General features: G+C 46.2%; 1 protein-coding gene, 1 long non-coding RNA gene and 1 pseudogene across 4 annotated transcripts in view; 1 reads left to right on the top strand and 2 right to left on the bottom strand.

Moving 5' to 3' along the window:
- On the bottom strand, positions 1–20714 carry LOC113877214. The gene is made up of 2 exons (XR_003506713.1): positions 19702–20714; positions 1–299 (listed from the first exon to the last, which is right to left on the bottom strand). It is a non-coding gene; the product is annotated as an uncharacterized LOC113877214 (long non-coding RNA).
- On the bottom strand, positions 13760–14923 carry LOC113877188 (annotated as a pseudogene).
- The window catches only part of SYNC (syncoilin, intermediate filament protein), an 18291-nt gene continuing 11624 nt past the window's right edge, over positions 19192–25858 (top strand). For all 3 annotated transcript variants that reach the window (XM_027517029.1, XM_027517036.1, XM_027517023.1), the window contains exon 1: positions 19192–19343. In XM_027517029.1, the coding sequence (XP_027372830.1) occupies positions 19291–19343 (53 nt within the window). In that variant the 5' untranslated portion in view covers positions 19192–19290. The remainder of the gene's footprint in view (positions 19344–25858) is intronic.

Genomic DNA, 25858 nt, shown 5'->3' on the forward strand with positions numbered 1-25858 from the left:
TTACTATTATTATGGTTTATTATTATCACTGTGATACCCGAAGAACCAACTTGATTCATCATCGCGGGCTCCACCTTCCCCGCCTCCCGCGCTCCCTCAGTCCCTGAAAACTCTAGGCCCAGGCGACCCCGCGCGGCCACGGTGGGAACAACAATCCCTGGGGCGAGGGGTCCTGGAGGGGGTGTCGGTGTGATGGCACCCCCTGGAGGCAGTGCTCGGTATTGCGCCAGAGTCCGACGGAAGAGTGCGGCGTCCTCTGCACCCTTCGTAGTGTGCAGACCGACAGTGGTCCTGGAGGGCTGGAAGGAAGGAGGAAAGAAAGGGAATAACACTTATCAAGCGACTCTGGTACACTGGGCAAGGTGCTGGGCATTTTCTCATTTAACCCCTCTATCAGTTCAGTCGCTCAGTCGTGTCTGATTCTTTGTGACCCCATGGACTGCAGCCCACGAGGCCTCCCTGTCCATCACCAACTCCCAGAGTTTACTCAAACTCATATCCATTGAGTCGGTGATGCCATCCAACCATCTCTTCCTCTGTGGTCCCCTTCTCCTCCTGCCTTCAATCTTTCCCAGCATCAGGGTCTTTTCCAATGAGTCAGTTCTTTGCATCATGTGGCCAAAGTATTGGAGTTTCAGCTTCAGCATCAGTCCTTCCAATGAACACCCAGGACTGATCTCCTTTAGGATGGACTAGTTGGATCTCCTTGCAGTTCAAGGAACTCTCAAGAGTCTTCTCCAACACCACAGTTCAAAACCATCCGTTCTTTGGCGCTCAGCTTTCTTTATAGTCCAACTCTCACATCCATACATGGCTACTGGAAAAACCATAGCTTTGACTAGACGGACCTTAGTTGGCAAAGTAATGTCTCTGTATGCTTTTTAATATGCTGTCTAGGTTGGTCTTAACTTTTCTTCCAAGGAGTAAGCGTCTTCTAATTTCATGGCTGCAGCCACCATCAGCAGTGATTTTGGAACCCCCCCAAAATGAAGTCTCTCACTGTTTCTCCATCTATTTGCCATGAAGTGATGGGACCAGATGCCATGATCTTAGTTTTCTGAATGTTGAGTTTTAAGCCAACTTTTTCACTCTCCTCTTTCACTTGCATCAAGAGGCTCTTCAGTTCTTTGCTTTCTGCCATAAGCGTAGTGTCATCTGCATATCTGAGGTTACTGATATTTCTCCCAGCATTCTTGATTCCAGCTTCATCCAGCCCAGCATGGATGTACTCTGCATATAAGTTAAATAAGCAGGGTGACAATATACAGCCTTGACATACCCCTTTCCCTATTTGGAACCAGTCTGTTGTTCCATGTCCAGTTCTAACTGTTGCTTCCTGACCTGCATACAGATTTCTCAGGAGGCAGGTCAGGTGGTCTGGTATTTCCGTTTCTTGAAGAATTGTCCACAGTTTGTTGTGATCCACACAGTCAAAGGCTTTGGTGTAGTCAATTAAGCAGAAGTAGATGTTTTTCTGGAACTCTCTTGCTTTTTCGATGATCCAGCAGATGTTGGCAATTTGATCTCTGGTTCCTCTGCCTTTTCTAAAACCAGCTTCCAATACATGTGGAAGTTCTCAGTTCACATACTGTCAAAGCCTGGCTTGGAGAATTTTGAGCATTACTTTACTAGTGTGTGAGATGAGTGCAATCGTGAGGTAGTTTGAGCAATCTTTGGCATTGCCTTTCTTTGGGATTGGAATGAAAATTGACTTTTTCCAGTCCTGTGACCACTGCTGAGTTTTCCAAATTTGCTGGCATATTGACTGCAGCACTTTCACAGCATCATCTTTTAGGATTTGAAATAACTCAACTGGAATTCCATCTCCTCCACTAGCTTTTTTCATAGTGCTGCTTCCTAAGGCCCACTTGACTTTGCATTACAGGATGTCTGGTTCTAGGTGAGCGATCACACCATCGTGATTATCTGGATCGTGAAGATCTTTTTTGTATAGTTCTGTATAGTTCTTCTGTATATTCTTGCTACCTCTTTTTAATATCTTCTGCTTCTGTTAGGTCCATACCGTTTCTGTCCTTTATTGTGCGCATTCTTGCATGAAATGGTCCTTTGATGCCTCTAATTTTCTTGAAGAGATCTCTAGTCTTTCCCATTCTATTGTTTTCCTCTATTTCTTTGCACTGATCACTGAGGAAGGCTTTATCTCTCCTTGCTATTCTTTGGAACTTTGCATTCAAATGGATATCTTTCCTTTTCTCCTTTGCCTTTCAATTCTCTTTTTTTCACAGCTATTTGTAAGGCCTCTTCAGACACCCATTTTCCTTTTTGCATTTCTTTTTTCTTGGGGATGGTTTTGATTCCTGTCTCCTGTACAATGTCACGAACCTTGAATCTTCGTCCATAGTTCTTCAGACACTACCAGATCTAATCCTTTGAATCTCTTTGTCCCTTCCACTGTATAATCGTAAGGGGTTTGATACCTTACCTGAATGGCCTAGTAGATTTCCCTACTTTCTTCAATTTAAATCTGAATTTGGCAATAAGGAGTTCCTGATCTGAGCCACAGTCAGCTCCCAGTCTTGTTTTTGCTGACTATATAGAGATTCCCCATCTTTGGATGCAAAGAATATAATCAATCTGATTTCAGTGTTGACCATCTGGTGATATCCATGTGTAGAGTCTTCTCTTGTGTTGTTGGAAGAGGGTGTTTGCTATGACCAGTGTGTTCTCTCGGCAAAACTCTATTAGGCTTTGGCCTGTTTCATTCTGTACTCCAAGGCCAAATTTGCCGTTACTCCAGGCAAATTTAACCCCTACTCAATCTCATTTCTCAGGAGTGGAACTGGAAGCTGAGGTTCTGGGAAGGCAGGTAACTCGCCAGCGATGAACTGGAATTGAACCCAAATCTGCCCAAGTGTGTAGCCATAGCAGCAGCCCGTATAGGGTAAGTCTGGGCAGGAAAAGGCCATCTGACCTTCAGTATAAGCCCCTGGAAATCAGGTATAATGATAGCAATGATAATAAAAAAAAATAATTCAGTCATTAGGAGAAGACTCTTGAGAGTCCCTTGGACTGCAAGGAGATCAAACCAGTCAATCCTAAAGGAAATCAACCCTGAATATTCATTGGAAAGATTGATGCGGAAGCTGAAGCTCCAATACTTTGGCCACCTGAAGCGAAGAACTGACTCTTTGGAAAAGACCCTGATGCTGGGAAAGATTGAAGGAAGGAGGAGAGGGGGAGGACAGAGGATGAGATGGTCGGATGGCATCACCAACTCGATGGACATGAGTTTGAGCAAGCTTTTGGAGTTGGTGATGGACAGGGAAGCCTGGTGTGCTGCAGTCCATGGGGTCACAAAGAGTTGGACACGACTGAGAGACTGAACTAAACTGATACTGATTAGAGGGTCTCCATTTCCTGCCTTTGTGACTTTGGTCAACTAAACTGCTTAACCACTCTGAGCCTCAGTTTTACATAAACATCAGCAAATGAGATTTTTACAGGTCTTATGCTCTAGGATTCTTCTGAGGATACATTGCACTAATGCAGACAAAATGCTTAGCTTAGGAATTCCCTGGCAGTCCAGTGGTTAGGATTACAAGCTTTTACTGCAGAGGCCCTGGGTTCAGTCCCTGGTGTGGGAACTGAGATTCCCTCAAACATCATGGAAGTGGCAAAAAAAAAAAAAAAACACACCTTCGCACCTGGCATGTAACATGTGCTCAAGAAAATAGATAATACTATTTGTTCATATGGCCATTATTTATTCAAAGCCTAACAGCTAGGGATACAGTAAAGGAGAAATACATGTATTTTTCTTGTTTTAATGATTTCCTAGTCTTGTGTTCTTAGGCTGTAGCACATTGTCTGGCTTAATAAATGTTGAAATGAATGAATGAAATATTAAAAGAGTGAATGAAGGAATGGACATACTGCAGTCAGTCAGTCCTTAGTTGCAGTTTCAGGAAGAGTAAGAGGGAGAAAAAAATTTTTAAATAATTGTCGCTATTTCTTGAACATTTACACTGTCAGGTACTTGACTAAATGCTTGCTTTTTGTATTCTCAGTTCATCCTCACAGCAAACTCATGAGATCAAAAGTAACATCTGATTTTACATAGAAGAAGAAAATAATCTCTGTGAGTTAAGAACGATTTTCCTAAGGTAACCCAATGAGTAAGCTCAGAGGCAGGTTTTGAGCATAATAAAGGACAGAATCCACATCCAGTTATGGATGTGACTGGAGATGGAAGTTAAGTCCGATCCTGTAAAGAGCAATATTGCATAGGAACCTGGAATGTTAGGCCATGAATCAAGGCAAATTGAAAGTGGTCAAACAGGAGATGGCAAGAATGAACATCAACATTTTAGGAATCAGCGAACTAAAATGGAAGGGAATAGGTGAATTCAATTCAGATGACCATTATATCCACTACTATGGGCAAGAATCCCTTAGAAGAAACGGAATAGCCATCACAGTCAACAAAAGAGTCTGAAATGCAGTACTTGGGTGCCATCTCAAAATGACAGAATGTTCTCAGCTTATTTCCAAGGCAAACCATTCAGCATCACAGGAATCTATGTCCAACCATTAATGCTGAGGAAGCTGAACAGTTCTATGAAGACCTACAAGATCTTCTGGAACTAATACACAAAAAAGATGTCCTTTTCATCATAGAGGACTGGAAGGCAAAAGTAGGAAGTCAAGAAATACCTGGAGTAACAGGCAAGTTTGGCCTTGGAGTACAAAATGAAGCAGGGCAAAGGCTAATAGAGTTGTGCTAAGAGAACACACTGGTCATAGCAAACACCCTCTTCCAACAACACAAGAGATGACTCTACACATGGACATCACCAGATGGTCAACACCGAAATCAGATTGATTATATTCTTTGCAGCCAAAGATGGAGAAGTTGTATACAGTCAGCAAAAACAAGACCGGGAGTTGACTGTGGCTCATAAAATGAACTCCTTAATGCAAAATTCAGACTTAAATCGAAAGTAGGGAAAACCACTAGGCTATTCAGATATGACCTAATTCAAATCCCTTATGATTATACAGTGGAAGTGACAAATAGATTAAAAGGATTAGATCTGATAGAGAGAGTGCTTGAAGAACTACGGACAGAAGTTAATAACTTTGTACAAAAGGTGATGATCAAAACCGTCTTCAAGAAAAAGAAATGCAAAATGGTTGTCTGAGGAAGGCTTACAAATAGTAGGGAAAAGAAAAAAAGTGAAAGTCAAAGGAGAAAAGGAAAGATATGTCCATCTGAATGCAGTGTTCCAAAGAACAGCAAGGAGAGATAAGAAAGCTTTCCTCAGTGATCAGTGCAAAGAAATAGAGGAAAACGGGGAAAGGAAGTGTAGGACCAGAAGAGTAGTTAGTAAGACTCCTAGCAGCACCATGTGGCTGCTAAGAGAGAGAGTATAAAAAAAAAAAAAGAAATAGAGGAAAACAATAGAATGGGAAAGACTAGAGATCTCTTCAAGAAAATTAGAGGCATCAAAGGACCATTTCATGCAAGAATGGGCACAATAAAGGACAGAAACGGTATGGACCTAACAGAAGCAGAAGATATTAAGAAGAGGTAGCAAGAATACACAGAAGAACTGTACAAAAAAGCTCTTAATAACCTGGATAACCACGATGGTGTGATCACTCACCTAGAGCCAGACATCCTGGAATTCGAAGTTAAGTGAGCCTTAGGAAGCATCACTACAAAAAAAGCTAGTGGAGGAGATGGAATTCCAGTTGAGCTATTTCAAATCCTAAAAGATGATGCTTTGAAAGTGCTGCACTCAATATGCCAGCAAATTTGGAAAACTCAGCAGTGGTCACAGGACTGGAAAAGGTCAGTTTTCATTCTAATCCCAAAGAAAGGCAATGCCAAAGAATGTTCAAACTACCACACAATTCTACTCATCTCACACGCTAGCGAAGTGTTGGTCAAAATTCTCCAAACTAGGCTTCAACAGTACGTGAACTGAGAACTTCCAGTACAAGCCGGGTTTAGAAAAGGCAGAGGAACCAGAGGTCAAATTTCCAATATCCACTGGATGATAGAAGAAGCAAATGTGTATTAGCCACTCAGTCATGTTCAACTCTTTGCAATCCCATGGACTATAGCCCATCAGGCTCCTTTGTCGATGGAATTCTCCAGGCAAGAATACTAGAGTGGGTAGCCATGTCCATCTCCAGGGGATCTTCCCAACCCAGTGATTGACCCAGCGTCTCCTGCATTGCAGGCAGATTCCTTACTGTCTGGGTCACCAGGGATGCCTGAAAAAGCAAGGGAATTCCAGAAAAACATCTACTTCTGCTTCATTGACTGCGCTAAAGCCTTGTGTGGATCCCAACAAACTGTGGAGTATTCTTAAAGAGATGGAAACACCAGACCACCTTACCTGTTTCTTGATAAACTGTATGCAGACCAACAAGCAACAGTTAGAACCAGACATGGAACAATGGACTGGTTCCAAATTGGGAAAGGAGTACATCAAGGCTGTATACTATCACCCTCCTTATTTAACTTCTGTGCAGAGCACATCATGCAAAATGCCAAGCTGGATGAAGCACAAGCTGGAATCAAGATTTCTGGGAGAAATACCAATAACCTCAGATATGCAGATGACACCACCCTAATGGCAGAAAACTAAGAGAAACTAAAGAGCCTCTTGATGAAGGTGAAAGAGGAGAGTGAAACAGCTGGCTTAGAACTCAACATTCAAAAAACTAAGATCACAGCATCTGGTCCCATCACTTCATGGCAAATAGATGGGTAAAAAATGAAAACAGTGACAGATTTTATTTTCTTGGGCTCCAAAATCACTGTGGACAATGACTGGAGCCATGAGATTAAAAGATGCTTGCTCCTTGGAAGAAAAGCTATGACAAACCAAGACTGCATATTAAAAAGCAGAGACCTCACTTTGCTGACAAAGGTCCATAGAGTCAAAGCTATGGGTTTTCCAGTAGTCATGTATGGATGTGAGAGTTGGACTATAAAGAAAGCTAAGTGCCAAAAAATTGATGCTTTTGTACTGTGGTGTTGGAGAAGACTCTTGAGAGTCCCTTGAACTGCAAGGAGATCAAACCAGTCCATCCTAAAGGAAATCAGTCCTGAATATTCATTGGAAGGACTGATGCTAAAGCTCAAGCTCCAATACTTTGGCCACCTGATGTGAAGAACTGACTCATTGGGAAAGACCCCGATGCTGGGAAAGATTGAAGGCAGGAGGAGAAGAGGATGACAAAGGATGAGATGGTTGGATGGCATCACCGACTCGATGGACATGAATTTGAGAAAACTCCAGGAGTTGGTGATGGACAGGGAAGCCTGGCATGCTGCAGTCCAAGAGTCTCAAGAGTTGGACACAACCGAGTGACTGAACAACAACAACAGGTTTTAGGCTCGGGTCTGCTGCCTCCAAAGCTTGGGTTTGTACCTGGCTCCCGTGAAACAGTGGGCTGGAGGGACCTACTAGGGCATCTCTAACCATCCTCCTCCCAGGTCTAGTTGGCTTGCTGGAGCTCTTGGCATATCAAAACTCAGCACCAGTAATAATGGGAAATGTACTACTTTGAGCTTCCAAGAAGCAAATTCACTTCCAGTCACTCCTGTGCCGAGCCTCATGTTTACTTTTCACAATCCTGCAAAGAGGGTATTGGTCGCCTATTTCACTGACAGGGAATTGAGGTTCAGGCTTGCCTTCTGGGGTGGAGACTGCTGCCAACACGCCCCTCCCTGCTGCCTCTCCCCGGAGCCTCTCTTCCCATCTCATCCCTCTGCCAGTCACCCCCCAACACACACACACTTTTGGCCTCTCCCTGACCCATTCTCATAAGCCCAGTCAGATGAGTTAAGATGGACCTTTTGGATTGGGACTTTGCTCAGAGTGGTGGCCAGGACGTCACTGTTCACCTAGGATGGGATTCTAATCAGTTCACAGCTTTTTTTTTTTCTGAGTAGAAAATGGTTTGTTTTTTTTAATCTTTTTAGAATTGAGATATAGTTGATGTACAATATCATGTAAGTTACTAGTGTACAACCTATCGATTCAGTTTTAAAGCTTACACTTCTTTTATAGTTATTCTAATATGCTGGCTATATTCCCCGTGTTGTACAATATATCCTTGTAGCTCATTTATTTTATACATAGCAGTTTGTATCTCTGAATCCCCTACCCATCTCTTGCCTCGCCCCCATTCCTTCTTCCCACTGACATTATTCTGTTCTCTGCCCCTGTGAGTTTCTTTCCATTTTGTTACAGTAACTGTGCTGTGTGCTATGCTTAGTTGCTCAGTCGTGTCCCACTCTTTGCGACCCCATGGACCATAGCTCGCCAGGCTCCTCTGTCCATGGGGATTCTCCAGGTAAGAATACTGGAGGAGGTTGCCATACCCTCCTCCAGGTTATAGTCACTAGTTTGTTTTAATTTTTAGATTCCACACATAGTATCATATATATCATATGTCTTCGGGCTTCCCTGGTGGCTCAGTGGTGAAAAATCCACTTGCAATGCAGGAAACAAAACGTGGATTTGATTCCTGAGTGGGGAAGATCCCCTGGAGAAGGAAATGGCAACCCACTCCAGCGTTCTTGTCTGGGAAATCCCATGGACAGAGGAGCCTAGCGGGCTACAGTCCATGTGTTTGCAAGAGTCAGACACGACTTAGCGACTAAATCACCACCACCACCATATGTCTATCTGTCTAATTATTTCACTTAGCCTAATGCCCTCCAAGTCCATCCATGTTGTTGCAAATGACAGAATTTAATTCTTTTTTATGGATGAGTAGTATCCCATTGTATGTGTGTGTGTGTGTGTGTTAGTCACTCAGTCGTGTCTGACTCTTTGCAATCCCATGGACTATAGCCAACCAGGCTCCTTTGTCCATGGAATTCTCCAGGCAAGAATACTGGAGTGGGTAGCCATGCCACTCCAATAAGGAGTTCTCCAGGGGATCTTTCCAACCCAGGGATCAAACCCAGGTCTCCCACATTGCAGGCAGATTCTTTACCATCTGAGCCAGCAGGGAAGCTCCATTGTATATATTTACCACATCTTCATCCATTCACCTGGTGATGAACACTTAGATTACTTCCATATCTTGGCAATCATAAATAATGCTGCTATGAACATTGGGGTGCATGTATCTTTTTGAATTAGTGCTTTCAGTTTTGTGTGTGTATGTTTTGGATATATAACCAGGAGTGGAATTGTTGCATCATATGGTAGTTCTTTGAGATTGGAATGAAAACTGACCTTTTCCAGTCCTGTGATCACTGCTGAGTTTTCCAAATTTGCTGGCATATTGAGTGCAGCACTTTCACAGCATTATCTTTTAGGATTTGAAATAGCTCAACTGGAATTCCATCACCTCCACTAGCTTTGTTTGTAGTGATGCTTCCTAAGGCCCACTTGACTTCACATTCCAGGATGTCTGGCTCTAGGTGAGTGATCACACCATCATGATTATCTGGGTCGTGAAGACCTTTTTTGTATAGTTCTTCTGTGTATTCTTGCCACCTTTTCTTAATATCTTCTGCTTCTGTTAGTGAAAAAAGTGAAGCTGCTCAGTCATGTCCGACTCTTTGTGACCCCATGGACTGTAGCCTACCAGGCTCCTTCATCCATGGGATTTTCCAGGCAAGAGTACTGGAGTGGGCTGCCATTGCCTTCTCCAGGGGATCTTCCTGACCCAGGGATTGAACCCAGGTCTCCCTTATTGCAGGTAGATTGCACGTCTGAGCCACCAGGGAAGTTCCCAATTCTGTCCTTTATTGTGCCCATCTTTGCATGAAATGTTCCCTTGTTATCTCTAATTTTCTTGAAGACATCTCTAGTCTTTCCCATTCTATTGTTTTCCTCTATTTCTTTGCATTGATTACTGAGGAAGACTTTCTTATCTCTCCATGCTATTCTTTGGAACTCTGCATGCAAATGGGTATATCTTTCCTTTTCTCCTTTGTCTTTTGCTTCTCTTCTTTTCTCAGCTATTTTAAACGTAAGTTCTCCTCAGACAACCATTTTGCCTTTTTGCATTTCTTTTTCTTGGGGATGGTCTTGATCATCCTGTACAATCCTGTACAATCATCCTGCCTCCTGTACAATGTTATGAACCTCCGCGCATAGTTCTTCAGGCACTCTGTCTATCAGATCCAATCCCTTGAATCTATTTGTCCCTTCCACTGTATAATCATAAAGGGTTTGATTTAGGTCATACCTGAATGGTCTAGTGGTTTCCCCTGCTTTCTTCAATTTAAGTCTGAATTTGGCAATAAGGAGTTCATGATCTGAGCCACAGTCAGCTCCCAGTCTTGTTTTTGCTAACTGTATAGAGCTTCCCCATCTTTGGCTGCAAAGAATATAATCAATCTGATTTAGGTATTGACCATCTGGTGATGTCCATGTGTAGAGTCATCTCTTGTGTTGTTGGAAGAGGGTGTTTGCTATGACCAGTGTGTTCTCTTGGCAAAAATCTATTAGCCTTTGCCCTGCTTCATTCTGTACGCCAAATTTGCCTGTTACTCCAGGTATTTCTTGACTTCCTACTTTTGCATTCCAGTCCCCTATAATGAAAAGGATATCTTTTTTGGGTGTTAGTTCTAGAAGGTCTTGTAGATCTTCATAGAATCATTCAACTTCAACTTCTTCAGCATTACTGGCTGGGGCATAGACTTGGATTACTGTGCTATTGAATGGTTTGCATTGGAAACGAACAGAGATCATTCTGTCGTTTTTGAGATTGCATCCAAGTACTGCATATTGGGCTCTCTTATTGACTATGACGGCTACTCCATTTCTTCTAAGGGATTCTTGCCACAGTAGTAGATATAATGGTCATCTGAGTTAAATTCACCTATTCCAGTCCATTTTAGTTCGCTGATTCCTAAACTATCGATGTTCACTCTTGCCATCTCCTGTTTGATCACTTCCAATTTGCCTTGATTCATGGACCTGACATTCCAGGTTCGTATTCAATATTGCTCTTTAAAGCATTGGACTTTACTTCCATCACCAGTCACATCTACAAATGGGTGTTGTTTTTGCTTTGGCTCCGTCTCAACATTCTTTCTGGAGCTATTTCTCCACTCTTCTCCAGTAGCATATTGGGCACCTACCAACCTGGGGAGTTCATCTTTCAGTATCCTATCTTTTTGCCTTTTCATACTGTTCATGGGGTTCTCAAGGCAAGAATACTGAAGTGCTTTGCCATTCCCTTCTCCAGTGGACCACGTTTTGTCAGAACTCTCCACCATGACCCATCTGTCTTGGGTGGCCCCACAGGGCATGGCTTAGTTTCATTGAGTTAGACAAGGCTGTGGCCCATGTGATCAGATTGGTTAGTGTTCTGTGATTGTGGTTGTGGTTTTCATTCTGTCTGCCCTCTGATGGAGAAGGATAAGAGGCTTATGGAAGCTTTCTGATGGGAGAGACTGACTGAGGGGGAAACTGGTCTTGTTCTGATGGGCAGGGCCATGCTCAGTAAATCTGCAATCCAATTTTCTGTTGATGGGCAGGGCTGTGTTCCCTCCCTATTGTTTGACCTGAGGCCAAACTATGGTGGAGGTAATGATGATGGCGACCTCCTTCAAAAGGTCCCATGCACGCACTGCTGCACACAGTGCCCCCAACCTTGCAGCAGGCCACCGCCAACCCACGCCTCCACCGGAGACTCCTGGACACTCATGGGCAAGCCTGGGTCAGTCTTTGTGGGGTCACTGCTCCTTTCTCCTGGGTCCTGGTGCACATAAAGTTTTGTTTGTGCCATCCAAGAGTCTGTTTCCCAGTCCTGTGTAAGTTCTGGTGGCTCTATGGTGTGTTAATGGTGACCTCTTCCAAGAGGGCTTATGCCATACCCAGATCTGCTGCACCCAGAGCCCCTGCCCCTGCAGCAATGCACTGCTGATCTGTACCTCCTCAAGAGATACTCAAACACAGTTCTGGCTCAGTCTCTGTGGGGTCTCTGGGTCCTGGTGCACATCAGGTTTGTTTGAGCCCTCTGAGCATCTCTGGCGGGTATGGGTTTGATTCTAAACGTGATTTTGCCCCTCTCATTTGCCCTTGGACATGGGGTATCTCCTCAAAGTTGCTCCATCACCACGCAGCCACCACGGCAATGCCAAAGAATCTCAAAAGGCAATGCTAAAGAATGCTCAAACTACCACATAATTGCACTCATCTCACATGCTAGCAAAGTAATGCTCAAAATTCTCCAAGCCAGGCTTCAACAGTACATGAACAGTGAACTTCCAGATGTTCAAGCTGGATTTAGAAAAGGCAGAGGAACCGAGATCAAATAGCCAGCATCCACTGGGCCATCAAAAAAGTGAGAGAGTGCCAGAAAAACATCTATTTCTGCTTTATTGACTATGCCAAAGCCTTTGAGTGTGTGGATCACAACAAACTGTGGAAAATTCTTCAAGAGATGGGAATACCAGACCACCTGGTATTCTTGCCTCCTGAGAAATCTGTATGCAGGTCAGGAAGCAATAGTTAGAACTGGACATGGAACAACAGACTGGCTCCAAATAGGGAAAGGGGTATGTCAAGGCTGTATATTGTCACCCTGTGTATTTAACTTCTCTGCAGAGTACATCATGAGAAATGCTGGGCTGGATGAAGCACAAGATGGAATCAAGATTGCTGGGAGAAATATCAATAACCTCAGATATACAAATGATACCACCCTTATGGCAGAAAGTGAAGAGGAACTAAAAAGCCTCTTGATGAAAGTGAAAGAGGAGAGTGAAACAGTTGGCTTAAAGCTCAACATTCAGAAAACGAAGATCATGGCATCTGGTCCCATCACTTCATGGTAAATAGATGGGGAAACAATGGAAATAGTGACAGACTTTATTTTGGGGGGCTCCAAGATCACTGCAGATGGTGGCTAAAGCCATAGAATTAAAGACACTTATTCCTTGGAAGAAAAGTTATGACCAACCTAGACAGCATATTAAAAAGCAAAGACATTATTTTGCCAACAAAGGTCCGTCTAGTCAAAGCTTTGGCTTTTCCAGTAGTCACGTATGGATGTGAGAGTTGGACTATAAAGAAAGCTGAGCACTGAAGAATTGATGCTTTTGAACTATGGTATTGGAGAGGACTTTTGAGAGTCCCTTGAACAGCAGGAAGATCCAACCAGTCCATCCTAGAAGAAATCAGTTCTGAATATTCATTGGAAGGACTGATGCTCAAGCTGAAATTCCAATAGTTTGGCCACCTGATGTGAAGAACTGACTCATTGGAAAAGACTCTGATGCTGGGAAAGATTGAAGGCAGCAGGAGAAGGGGACGACAGAGGATGAGATGGTTGGATGGCATCACCAACTGAATGGACATGAGTTTGAGTAAGCTCAGGAAGTTGGTGATGGACAGGGAAGCCTGGCGTGCTGCAGTCCATGGGGTTGCAAAGAGTCAGACACAACTGAGCGACTGAACTGAACTGATGGCAGTTCTATTTTTAGAGTTTTAAGACACCTCCACACCGTTTTCCTCAGTGGCTGCACCAATTTACATTTCCACTCACAGTGTATGAGGATTCCCTTCTTTTTAATTAATTTTTTTTTTTTTTTTTTGGCCACACTGTGTGGCTTGTGGGATCTTAGTTCCCTGATCAGGGATAAAAACTGGGCTGTTGGCAGTGAGAGCATGGAGCCCTAACCACTGGACCACCAAGGGAGTTCCCTGAGAGTTCCCTTCTTTCTACATCCTCACCAACATTTGTTACTTATGGTCTTTTTTTTTTTTAATGGACCAGTTATTTAATTAGGTTCTTTGTAAGAAGTTTAGAACACTATTTTGCGAGGATGAATTCTATTTGTGAGAGCAGACACAGAGCGGAGGTAGCCCTGGAGCTGAGGAACAGCTTTGACTCTTTGCAGAATCCGTGAGTCCACAGCTTTCTGATCACCCTGGCACTGCTCTGTAATTTTTTACTTCTTTCTCTCCCCATCAAAGATCTCACCTTCCCGGTGCCTGGCTTATGTAATTGTTTTTTTTTTTTTTTTGGCCACGCCACTGGGCTTGCAGGATCTTACTTTCCTGACCACAGATCAAACCAGTGCCCCCTGCAGGGGATGTGTGGAGTCCTAACCACCAGATAGCCAGGGAAGTCCCCTTCTTCTCGAAGTAAACATCAGTGAGATGTTCTGGGGCCTTCACACCCCTGATATCCGTTTTGGTGGAGGTGGCAATGACAAATTTTGTTCTATACCCAGGAACTCGATTGAGGGGAAAGACCGAGTCACAAGTAGCAAGCCAGTGCTCACCTGCTTTAGGGAAACAACCTCTCACCTTGGCGGCATTCAGTGAGGATGCTCGGAATGGGCCCAGGAGAGAGGCTAGTGTGCAGTTTTCTCACATGCTACTGAAGGGTTTTTGCCAAGACAACAGCTTTTGAGGCCCATCTTCAGTAAGATAATACCTAGCATTTTGCGAAGTTTAATCACTTGGGAAACACCATTCTTGGGCTTCCCTGGTGTCTCAGATGGTAAAGAATCTGCTTGCAATGCAGGAGATGTGGGTTCAATCCCTGGGGCAGGAAGATCCCCTGGAGAAGGGGATGGCAACCCATTCCAGTATTCTTGCCTGGAGAATCCTATGGACAGAGGAGCCTGGTGGGCCCCAGTCCATAGGGTCGCAAAGAGGCAGACAGGCCTGAAGCAATTTAGCATGCACACACATTCTTGTCACCACCAACTGGTTTTGTGACAGTAGCAAGAACCTTCAGCTTCTTTTTCTTTTCAGCTTGGATTTCGCTGCTGAATACTTCCTTTTGTACAAGGCCTTTCTGGAATACATAGCCGGTTGGGAGTATCTGCCAACTCCTCTGACCAGGACAGGATTTCAGCGGCACTTCTTAACCTTTTTAACTTTGCCACCAGAATCAGCCTTCTTTGTCTCAGCTTTTCCCTCCTTTGTATCGGCTTCTCAGCTTTTTTACCTGCCATCTTTCAAGACGTGAAAGAGCTACTTGTGGTCTTTTTGATGGTAGTTGTTCTGACAGCTGTGAAGTGATATCTCATTGTGGTTTTAATTTGCATTTCTCCAGTTATTAATGATGTTTAGCGTCTTTTTCACATGCCTGTTGGCCATCTGTAGGTCTTCCCTGGAAAAATGTCTATTTAGGTCTTCTGCCCATTTTCAATTTTTTTTTATGTTGAGTTGTATGGGTTATTTATATATTTTGGATATTAACTTCTTATTGATAATATCATTAGCAAATATTTCCTCTGATTCAGCTGATTGCCTTTCTGTTTTGTTGATAGTTTCCTTTGCTGTGTAAAAGCTTTTATGTCTAACTAGGTTCCATTTGTTTATTTCTGCCTTTATTTCCTTTGCTTTAGGAGACAGAATGACAATAATATTGCTATGATTTATGTCAAACAGTGTTCTGCCTATGTTTTCTTCAAGGAGTTTTCTGGCTTCCAGTCTTACATTTAGGTCTTTAATCCATTTTGAGTTTATTTTTGCATATGATGTGAGAAAATATTCTAATTTCATTCTTTTACATGTAACTGTTCAGTTTTTCCTATTTCCTATTTACTGAAGAGATTTCTTTCTTCCATTGTATTCCCTTGCCTCCTTTGTTATACGTTAATTGACTATAAATGTGTAGGTTTATGTCTAGGCTCTCTATACTGTTCTATTAACCTACGTCTCTGTTTTTATGCCAGTACCATGCTGTTTTGGTGACTGTGGCTTTGTAATAGTTCACCACATCTTCTGATTGCAGTTTTGAGTTGTGATTTAAAAAGAGGGTCTCCTCAGGACTTCCCTGGCTTGGGTTTGGTCACTGATCGGGGAACTAGGATCCCACATGCCATGTGGCACAGCCAAGAAAAGAAAGAAGGAATGTCTCCCCAAATTCTCTGCCAAGGACTTATCTTCCCCAGGTTTAGTTCTTACGTTAGTGGTCTCAGCAGGAAGCCGAGGACCACTCAAAGCATTTGCCAGAAGAAGGTTTTCTTTTTAATTAATTTTTTTTGAAGGATAGTTGCTTTACAGAATTTTGTTGTTTAGAAGAAGGTTTAATGAAGGAACTATTTACAGAGGTGTGGGCACAAACAGTGAGGCACCCTGTGGCTCACAACAGTGGAACAGAGTCACGTCTCAGGGCCTGAAGAGGTAAGGGAGGGAGCCTTGCTAACGAGCCTGGCTGGACTCATATCCATGGTCACTGGCCACCCAACAGGAGCTGTGACTTTTACTGGAGGAACATAGTACCTGCCAAAATCATATCATCACTGACTCAATGGACATGAGCAAACTCCGGGAGACAGTGAAGGACAGGGAAGCCTGGACTGCTGCAGTCCATGGGGTTGCAATGTGTTGGACACAACTTAGCAATTGAACAACAAAAAAAATCACAGTATTATAAATATCCTGGTCTCACTCTCCTCCTTCCCTCTGATCCCCCGGCAACGTCTCCTACTGGCCAAACTTCACCTGAAACCATAAGGCAAGGAGGCCAAGGTCAGCAAGAGTCAGCCCCTGGACACAGGGCAAAAGCACAGAGAATTCACGGTAGGCAAAGAGTAGGCAGCCAGGAGGTTTCTTCTGTCTTTGTGAACTCAGCTTTGTGGAGGGGCTGAGAGGCAGAGGGCTGTGCTTGTCTCTCCAAGCAGCCTGACACCGTAACACGCCTTCTCCTCTTCCAGGCCCAAGTTACTTCGACCAGGAGGCTGTTCCCAGGCCTGGAGTAAATCTCTCCCATCCCTGGCTTCCTCAGTTCCCAGGGCCTAGCCCATCACTCAGCTTAGTGATTTGGCATTATTCTCTGTAGGGGTTTGTCTCCCCAGGGGACAGTTCTAGCATCCTCTTCACTGTGAGCTCTTTGCAGGCAGGGCCCTGGGCCAAAGAAGGCCATTTGCTCTGACACAGGGCCCAGCCCAGGACAAGTGCCGATGTTTGCTGAGTGAATGGAGTCCTGCAGCCTCACCCACCTCCCTCTGCCTTGGTGTACACAGCCTGGGCACATGTGTATATCTGTTTCCTTGAGTTCAAAGGGACTCTTTGGTGGCGAGTGGCCCAGACCTGGCACACAACAGGCATCAAATGTTGCCTGAACTGGCCTAGGAAGGATTATCTTTCTTTCCTTCATTCATTCAATACGTTTTTGAGATTTTATGCATACCAGGCCCTGTGCTGGCCCCGGGGGCACAGAAGTGTTCTTCCTGCCTTCCATCCTAGTGGGGGAAGCAGAAAAGGCAGGAATGGAAAATGAACAATGTTATTAAAGCCTGCAGCACGTGTTTAGAAAATAAACAGGGTGACGGGACACACCGTACGTGGACGGACATTTCTGTGGGGGATGGACACATCAGAGAAGGCCTTTCTGAGGCGATGACATGTAAGCTGAGACCTGACGATGAGTGAATGTGAAGAGCTGGAAGGGTATTCCAGGCACAGGGAACAGCAAAAACAAAGAGCTAGAGGTGTTTCTGGGACCCCAGGGAATTCAGCGTTTCAGTCTGAAGAAGGGCTTAGAGGGGCGTTGAGAGAGGTTAAGGAATCAGTACCGGGGGCTGCCTGGGGCCAGGTCCTGGGCCGGGGCTGGAGGGAAAGGGACAGCCCTCAGCGCCACCCTTTCTGCCTGTTGCCTAGCACCACGCTAAACACTGCTGCTGGCAGGCCTTCCCCGGGCTCCCTCAGCTCCCCTCGGACTGGCAGTGGCTGTCAAACGACCAGCCCCAGAGGCCTTGCCAACCTCCTCCCCTGGAATATTTTTGAGGTAAGTCAGAAAATGACCAGCAGCCTCCAAAACCTGACTTTTTCTTGTGCATACCTTACAAGGGTATATTTGGCTGCCCTGGGTGTTAATCCCCCACCCCCTTGCACTAGACAGAGATATAAATATACCACACCAGGCAGCACACTCAGAAACATGGATTAATGACCATATACTCGGGGGCCCTAGTCACACTCAGAAGACACGCCATACAGCTGCTGTGAGCACCCCCGCCCACACCCACATACTTCAGCCCCCAGTCTCTCGCATGCATACAATCACACACACAACTATATAGATGTCCCACCACACAGTCACGACAGCCAGCCTCGCAGACACTCCACAACCAGCACCATCACCACTCGCATAATCCCTCCCCCTGATCACAGTCACCTACCCACATATCCCCTCACAGACGTGCACCCCACAGTCATCAGAGTCACATGTGGACACAACAGTTCCACAGTCTCCCTCTCCACACAGTGCACACACAACCATGTTGGGTGCACACGGCCAGCAGGCCCACAGATCACAACACACTGCCCCACAAGTGGTTCCACAGGGCTGCCCCACCCCCACCCTTGCTCAAGGCCTCTCTGATTAAACACATCCAGCCCCTCGGCTTGTTATAGTGCCTGGCATTCTTCTGCGATTGAGTCAAAGACCTCCCCAGACAGAGGGGCTAAGTGGAAAAAAAAGGCATCAGGAGGGAGCATGCCAGAGGCCCAGGTCTGGGAAGGGGCCTGGCCACTTCCCGCTCAGGGACCCAGACAGCCTTTAGTGTGGAGTTTGAGCTTGACCCTGGAGGGGCTAAGGACCTGGGGGAGGGGTCACGCCTAGGAGTGGACAGAAGCGGGGTGCGGGGAGGGGGGCGGTTGATGACAGGTGGAACAAGCGGAGAGACCCCTTAACCCTCGCGGCGTGGGAGGGGGGGACAGGAAGCGGGGTTACATATGGACTCAACCCTCCCACGTGGTCCTCGCACCGCCCTGCCCCAGGCTCCGGACTGTCCCCAAACGCACGGGGTGTGGCGTTGTCCCCCCTCCTCCCCCCAGCCCTGGGCGACAGCTGCGGGGGCACAGCGCTCAGGCGAGGGGGTTATCGCAGGGCGCCAGGCGGCGGCGGACACCCCAGGCCTCCTTGCGGGCGGCGCGCAGGGTGCCCACTGCCCCGAGGTCCTCAACCCACCCTGTCCCCATCCCGGGCCGGCCGGGCAGGAAGAGCGCCCTCCTAAGGCAGAGCCACCTTCCTCCCCGGGCCCTGCAACTGGGGACACTCGAAAGGGAAGGATGGGGAGAAAGAAGACTCGGGAAGACCCCGAGGTGGCGTTTTAGAGACGCCGACCTCCCCTCCCACACAATCCACCCACCCCCACCCCCAGCGCTGGTCCCGGGAGGGGCGGCCACTCCCCGCCCCCGGGCCGCGAGGCCCGCTCCCTCCTCCCGCGGAGCCCGGGCCAAGTGGGCGCGCCCGGCCCCGGGTCGGCGGATCCGGTGTCGGCTGCAGCTGGCAGTGCGGCTGGCGGGCGCGGGCGGCCCGCGGGGCCGACTATTAATACCGCGGCCGCCCAGCCCGGGTCGCGCAGCCATGGCCAGCCCGGAGCCCCGGCGCGGCGGGAACGGCTCCGCCCAGGCCGCGAGGTAGGAAAGGACCTTCTCAGGCCCGGGTCACCACCCCCTCCTGGGGAGTGGGTGCTAGGCGGATCCCTTCTCCCCAAGAGCGCCTTTCGCCAGACGGGGGCGGTGGTCCAGGCGGGGGTGGGGCACAGGGTGGAGCCACCCGCCAAGGGTGATAGGGGAGTCTGGCCCGGGGCGAGGCGGGGGTGGGGGGGGCCCGGGGTTCCGACACCTCCGCTGGTCTGGGGGCTTTTCATAATTCCCCCTCCCCCTCCCAGGGGTGATGTGAGGATTAACCGCTTCACACTAGCCGGCATCAACCATCAGATGCCGGATGGCCCATAGTGGCAAAAGACCCTCCCCATTTTCTTTCCTTCCTCACCCCAAATGCAGCTGGACATGGAACCCTCCAAGTCGCTGAATTTGCCGTGTGGAAGAGACTTGGTGCAAGGTTGGGCGGCTGCCAGCTTGGAGTTGAGTCTGTTCAGGCAGCTCATTCTCTCTGGTCTGGGGCCTAAGAGGGCGTGGGGGGAGGGTCCCCAATCCCAGACCAGCAGGAGGGCCTTGGCTGTCCGGAGCCTTGGAGGGGAAGCCCTCTCCATCACCCACACTATCAGCTTGCCCCCTGGAGGGGGAAGGGACCTGTGGCTGATGGATTTGGGGCGAGTAGGGAGCACTTCTGCCCCAGGTCAGCCTGTAGCCCTGGACTTCCTCTTGTACCAAGAGGTAGAAGTGCAGTCACACACACACCTGTCACCTCTTCCCTGTCACCACCGCACGAAGCTGAGCCTAGTTTTACACATGCACTCACCTGTACTGTTGTACACACAGAGCCAGCCACACGCCAACCCAGGGCTGCATGGTATCACAAACATGCCCAGGTGCAGCCCTGATGGCCGGGGTTGGGAGCTGCTGGGATCCTATAGGGACAGGGACAGAGTAGCAGAGGCAGGCTGCTTGGAGCCCAAGGAGGCCTGAGGTCAGGGGCCCCAGCCGAGCTGGCTGCCTTGCCCCTAGACTTCCTGTAGGCTACTTTAAAAAAGCACATTTATTTACTTATTGGGCTGCCTTGGGTCTTAGTCGCAGCGTGTGGGATCTTCATTGTGTCATGAGGGCTCCGTAGTTGTGGAGCTCTCTAGTTGTGGCACATGGGCTTAGTGCTCTATGGCATGTTTCATTAGGGGAGCTATAGTCCCCAGCCAGGGCTTCCAGTTGGCTCAGTGGTGACAATGCAGGAGATATGGCCTCAATCTCTGGGTCGGGAAGATCCCCTGGAGAAGGAAATGTCAAACCCACTTCAGTATTCTTGCCTGGGAAATCCCAAGGGCCAGGAAGCCTGGAGGGCTACAGTCCATGGGGTATCAAAAGAGTTGGACACAACTTAGCAACTAAACAGCAACAAAGTCCCCCAACCAGGGATCAAACCCTGGTCCCCATCATTGCAAGGCAGACACTTAACCACCAGACCACCAGGCAGGTCTCCCATAAGCTACTTTTCCCCAGCTCTTTAGAGAGAGGCAGTTGAGTGCGGGCAGCACCTAGCAGAGGCCTGGCACTGCACGTGAGGTGACAGAGGCAACACGGTGTGTGGGAACAGCACTGCCTGCAAGTCAGGAGACTGGACTCCACGTCCAGTCCTGCCACTTGACCTTGGGCAAGTTTCCTCCTTGGAGCTCAGCCAGTTGCCGCTGCCTACATCCACAGAGCCCCAAACCGGGATACAAAGAACAACTGTGCTTGTCGTCTGGAAACGGACTATCAGGGGAGACCGACAGATGCACTTCTGGAACGCAAAGCACTTAGTGCAAAGATGAGCTGCATATAGAGTGCCTTGAGAACACAAGAATGGGAGTTGGCTGGGACAGGCTTCACAGAGGAGGTGGGGTTCCAGCAGGATTTGAAAGATGAGCAGACATTTGTTAAGTAAATAGATATAAATATATTTTGAATGCTAGGGCCGAGCTCTGTTATACCTGCTGTATCTGTTAGGTCTTTTAGACCCAACACCTATTCTATCTAAGACGAGAGTGGTAAAAAGGAGCCCTGGCTCTAGAGCCAGACTGCCAGCCTTCAACAGGCTCTGCCACGTATAAATTGTAGAACTCTGAGTGAGTTCTTTACTTGGTGCTTTTTGGTTTCTTCATCTATAAATTGGGGATAAACCCTATAGCTCAGATGGTAAAGAATCTACCTGCAATGCAGGAGACCGGGGGTTCGATCCCTGGTTCTGGAAGATCCCCTGGAGAAGGAAATGGCAATCCACTCCAGTATTCTTGCCTAGAGAATTCCAAGGACAGAGGAGCCTGGCGGACTACAGTCCATGGGGTCACAAAGAGTCGGACACGACTAAGTGACTAACACACACAAGTGAGCGTTGTATAAATGAGTATTTATGGAGAATGCTTAGAATACTGCCTTGAACGCAATTACGTCATTCTAGGGTGGAGGACTCAGCTGGAACATAATGTGAGGGCGGTCTGCTGGCAAAGCAGGGACTCTGTTGAGGATCTGGGTGGGTCTGGCTGGCTGAGCAGTGCATCCTTTTTGGTGCGAGGAGCTCCAGGCAGTGTAGGACTGATCTCTAGACAGGCAGTATACAATGAACTATATGTTCCCAGCTGGACCCTTTAGACACTGCGGGATAGGAGTGGGAGATTTAAGTTAACACATGTTCTGAGGGACTTCCCTGGCGGTTCAGTGGCTAAGACTCCCAATGCAGGGGCCCTGGGGTTCAATCCCTGGTCGGGAAACTAGATCCCACATGCAGTAACTAAGAGTTCACATGCCACAACTAAAAGGCCCTGTGTACACAACTAAGACCCAGCGTAGTCAAATAAATAAAAATAAATATAAATAGATAAAGTTAATGTGTGTTCCAGAATGTCAAGCATTGGGTGGGCAGCAGGGAGTAATTCAAGATGAGGCTGAAAAGATATGTTGGGGCCACATCTTGAAGGGCCTGGAAACTGTGCAAAGCAGTTCACTATCTATGGGTGAAGTGGAGCGTGATGGTTTGTTTTATATTAGAGCAAGTGGCACCACTGTCAAAACTAGACTGGGATGGGAAAGAAGAAGGCTTATGGGAAGGCTGGTACAAGAGTGCAGGTGAGGGATGATGACTTGGATGAGGGTCCTGGCAGTGGGCTGAAGAGGAGGATGGAGACTGGAGACTTTCTGAGATAGAAATATCAGTTTTTAGTGAGGAGGCTGTTTAAAGACCACTGGTTTATCGACAGAAGAATGGATATAGAAGATGTGATACATTTATACAATGGAATATTACTCAGCCTTAAAAAAGAACGAAACAACGCCATTTGCAGCAACATGGACGGACCTAGAGGTTGTCATTCTGAGTGAAGTAAGTCAGACAGAGAAAGACAAGTATCATATGATATCTCTTATATGTGGATCTTAAAAGAATGGTACAAATGAACTTATTTACAAAATAGAAATAGAATCACAGATGTAAAAAACAAACTTATGGTTACGGTGGGAGGGAAAGAGGAGGGATAAATTGAAGATTGGGATTGATGAAGGACCTACTGTATAGCACAGGGAACTCTACTCTGTAATTGCCGGGGTCCAGCCCCGGCTGATCCAGGGTATTTGAAGGAGAGACGGCATAGGCAACCTATTTATTTAAATATTTTATCAAAGATATAAAGAGTAATAGGATGAGGATAGCTCAGTGAGGAAATTCAGTGGAGAAAAGCGGCTGAAATAAGGATAGCTCAGTAGGAAAATTCAGTGAAGAAAAGAGGCTGAGTAGCTTGGTTTACGCGGGAGACCAATAAAACTTCAAGACAAGAAGTTTGCACCACTTATGTAGGCCACAGGCGTCCTTCCGTTCTCCCGAAGGAGAGGCGACACTGAGGCCTCCCCGTTCGGATCTTAGAAGCCCAGGCATAATTAGCAAGCATGGCTGGTTCCGCGCTCCAGATGGAGACTCAGCCAGAATTTGGGAGAGAGAGCGATATGGGGAGACCAAGTTTTGGTGAACAAGGCCCGCACTTTATTTTCCAAAGTAGTTTTTATACCTTAAGTTATGCATAGAGGATAATGGGGGAAGGGGTGGAGTCATGCAAGGACAGCAGTTCCTGGTCCTAATCGAAGCCAGGCTTTCAAACTTCATGTGCAAAAGTTCAGGTGATTTACATCATCTTCTGGCCAGGAGGCCTGTTAACATTTTAAGAAACTTATATTTCTCTAAAGGTGATTATTCCAAAGTCAGGCACCAGCCTCCAAAAAAGCATTGGACAAAGCTGCATTCCTATAGGGCAAAGGTGAGGTGGGCTCAATCAAGAAAAGAATTAACTCAAGGGTCCAAGGTTACAAACATTGAGGCTACTACTTACATTTCTATACACCCATTATATCAATCAATACACTGCCAAGGACACAGTAGGTAAGGAGTATGGAGACTTAGCAGCAAACATTGGCCCAGTAAGTGAAAAACCCTTCACCAATACAATTTCTAATCAATCTTTTAACTACTCAAAAGAATCTGTGTTTAGACAGTTTAGAACATCTCCTGCCTCTCACAGTTGGGAGGCTCTGAACAATCACATGTGGCCGGAAAAACCTATTCAGGCAGGCTAGAGGATTTCCAAAGGAGTTTGTAGGTTAAACACTGTCACACCCAGGAATTATTAACTGGAGCTGTAAGCTATCTCTTTTTTCAGAGAGGTAGTGGGGGACAGCCCCCCGTAAAGTCAGAGGTGTAGGTGAAAGCACAAAGCAGAAAGTAGGCAGACTCTGGTTTTGGGTGTAAATGCTCGAGAATTTCCAGGGGGACTCCTGAGGCTCGATCCCGCTTTTGCGTATGCCGAGCCTCCTTCCTCATGACCTTTGTCATGGGTGGAGCTCCTCACACTGGCTCCCGGCAGTGATAGAATTCCAGTTGAGCTATTCCAGATCCTAAAAGATGATGCTGTGGGAAGTGCTGCACTCAATATGCAATATGCACTCAATATGCAATATGCACTCAATATGCAATATGCTGGCTCCCGGCATGTAATGGCCTGTATGAGAAAAGAATCTTCAAGTGGATATATATATATATATATATATATATGTATATACGTAAATAGATGTATAACTGACTCATTGTGCTGTACAGCAGAAAGTAACAACACTGTAAATCAACTATATCCAATAAAAAAAAAAAAAACACTGATATACAGCCTGATATACAGTGATATATTTCTCTGAGCTGGGAGAATACAGGTGTAACAAGCTCAGAGAGAAGGATAATTTGTTGGCAGTTGAGTCAAGTAACTGTGTTACTTGGCACCTGATGCTTGGCACTTTAGGTGAAAACAAAAACAAAAACAAAAACACTCCATGTCTGGTAAAGGGAAGTGAATGGACTAGGTGATCGTTGTCTTCAAGCTTTAGGTGTTGGCAGAGGTACTGGGGTTGAATGAGGCCAGTGATGTCTGGGGCCTGGTGAAGCCACACTTTTGTGGTTTCCCGAGAGCCATCAGGGGTTACAAAGGGGAAGCCAGGGATTCCTGGGGTGTAGAGAGGACTGAGGACACAATGATTTAGAATAAAAATAGTCTTTATTGGGAACCTGGAGCTAAGAAATAGAGCTTAAAACCTGGACACAAGTAAACCTTTCCAATACAAATCAAATTCTTTGTTTGATATGTGAGGCTTTTCATTTACACGTTCTATCCAAAAAAGTTTTTTATTCAAATTTAGTCTGTTTTATAACTGGCACTCTCTGAGTATCTGTTTCCTTGAACAAATTACTTAATCTCTTTAACCTCCATTTCCTGATCTGTAAAATGTTAATAATAAATGTAACCACCTCATAGAATTGTTATGAAGATTAAATGAATCAATATATGTAAAGCATTTAGAACAGGGCCTGGCACATATAACAGGACCTTTAAAAGTGTAATTTATTATTATTTCCAGAGTATTTTATATTTTCAAAGAATTGCTCAGAGATCCAACTGAAACAGAAAAGCCTAAAGCCACTTGAGAGCCAAAGCAGCAGGAGCGCATTCCTCAACAGGTACCAAGAAAGCTAGCAGGCAGCTGAAGCTGGGTTAAGGGGCTCATGTGTTAGAAGCACAGAGTCTGAATTCAAGAGCATCTGACAGGCTAGAAGGATGGGCCAGTTCTAAGATGAGGTTTTACAGGAACGAGAGATATGGTTTTAAAGCATTTGCTGTGAAAAAGTCTTAAGGATTTTACTCAAACTCAGCATTTATGAGGAATAAGAGGGACTTCCCTGGTGACCATTGGTTAAGATTCTGCACTTCCAATGCAGGAGGCACAGGTCTGATCCCTGGCCAGGGAACTAAGATGCCACATGCTGCATGGTGTGGTCAAAAAAAGAATATGATAGAGCTGCCCTTTATGTTAAGGGCATCTTGACTACATCAGTAGGAATATAGGGTCCAGAGATTCACTGCTCAGAGTACACCTGGATTCTGCTTCCTATACATATCCCCAAGAGATAATGAATCAACTTGGAACCTGTAAGAAGTAACCCAAATGAGGAGGGTACTGGAAACCTTGGCGGG

Source organism: Bos indicus x Bos taurus, chromosome 2 (genome assembly GCF_003369695.1).
Source record: "Bos indicus x Bos taurus breed Angus x Brahman F1 hybrid chromosome 2, Bos_hybrid_MaternalHap_v2.0, whole genome shotgun sequence".
In the NCBI taxonomy this organism is placed as follows: domain Eukaryota; kingdom Metazoa; phylum Chordata; class Mammalia; order Artiodactyla; family Bovidae; genus Bos; species Bos indicus x Bos taurus.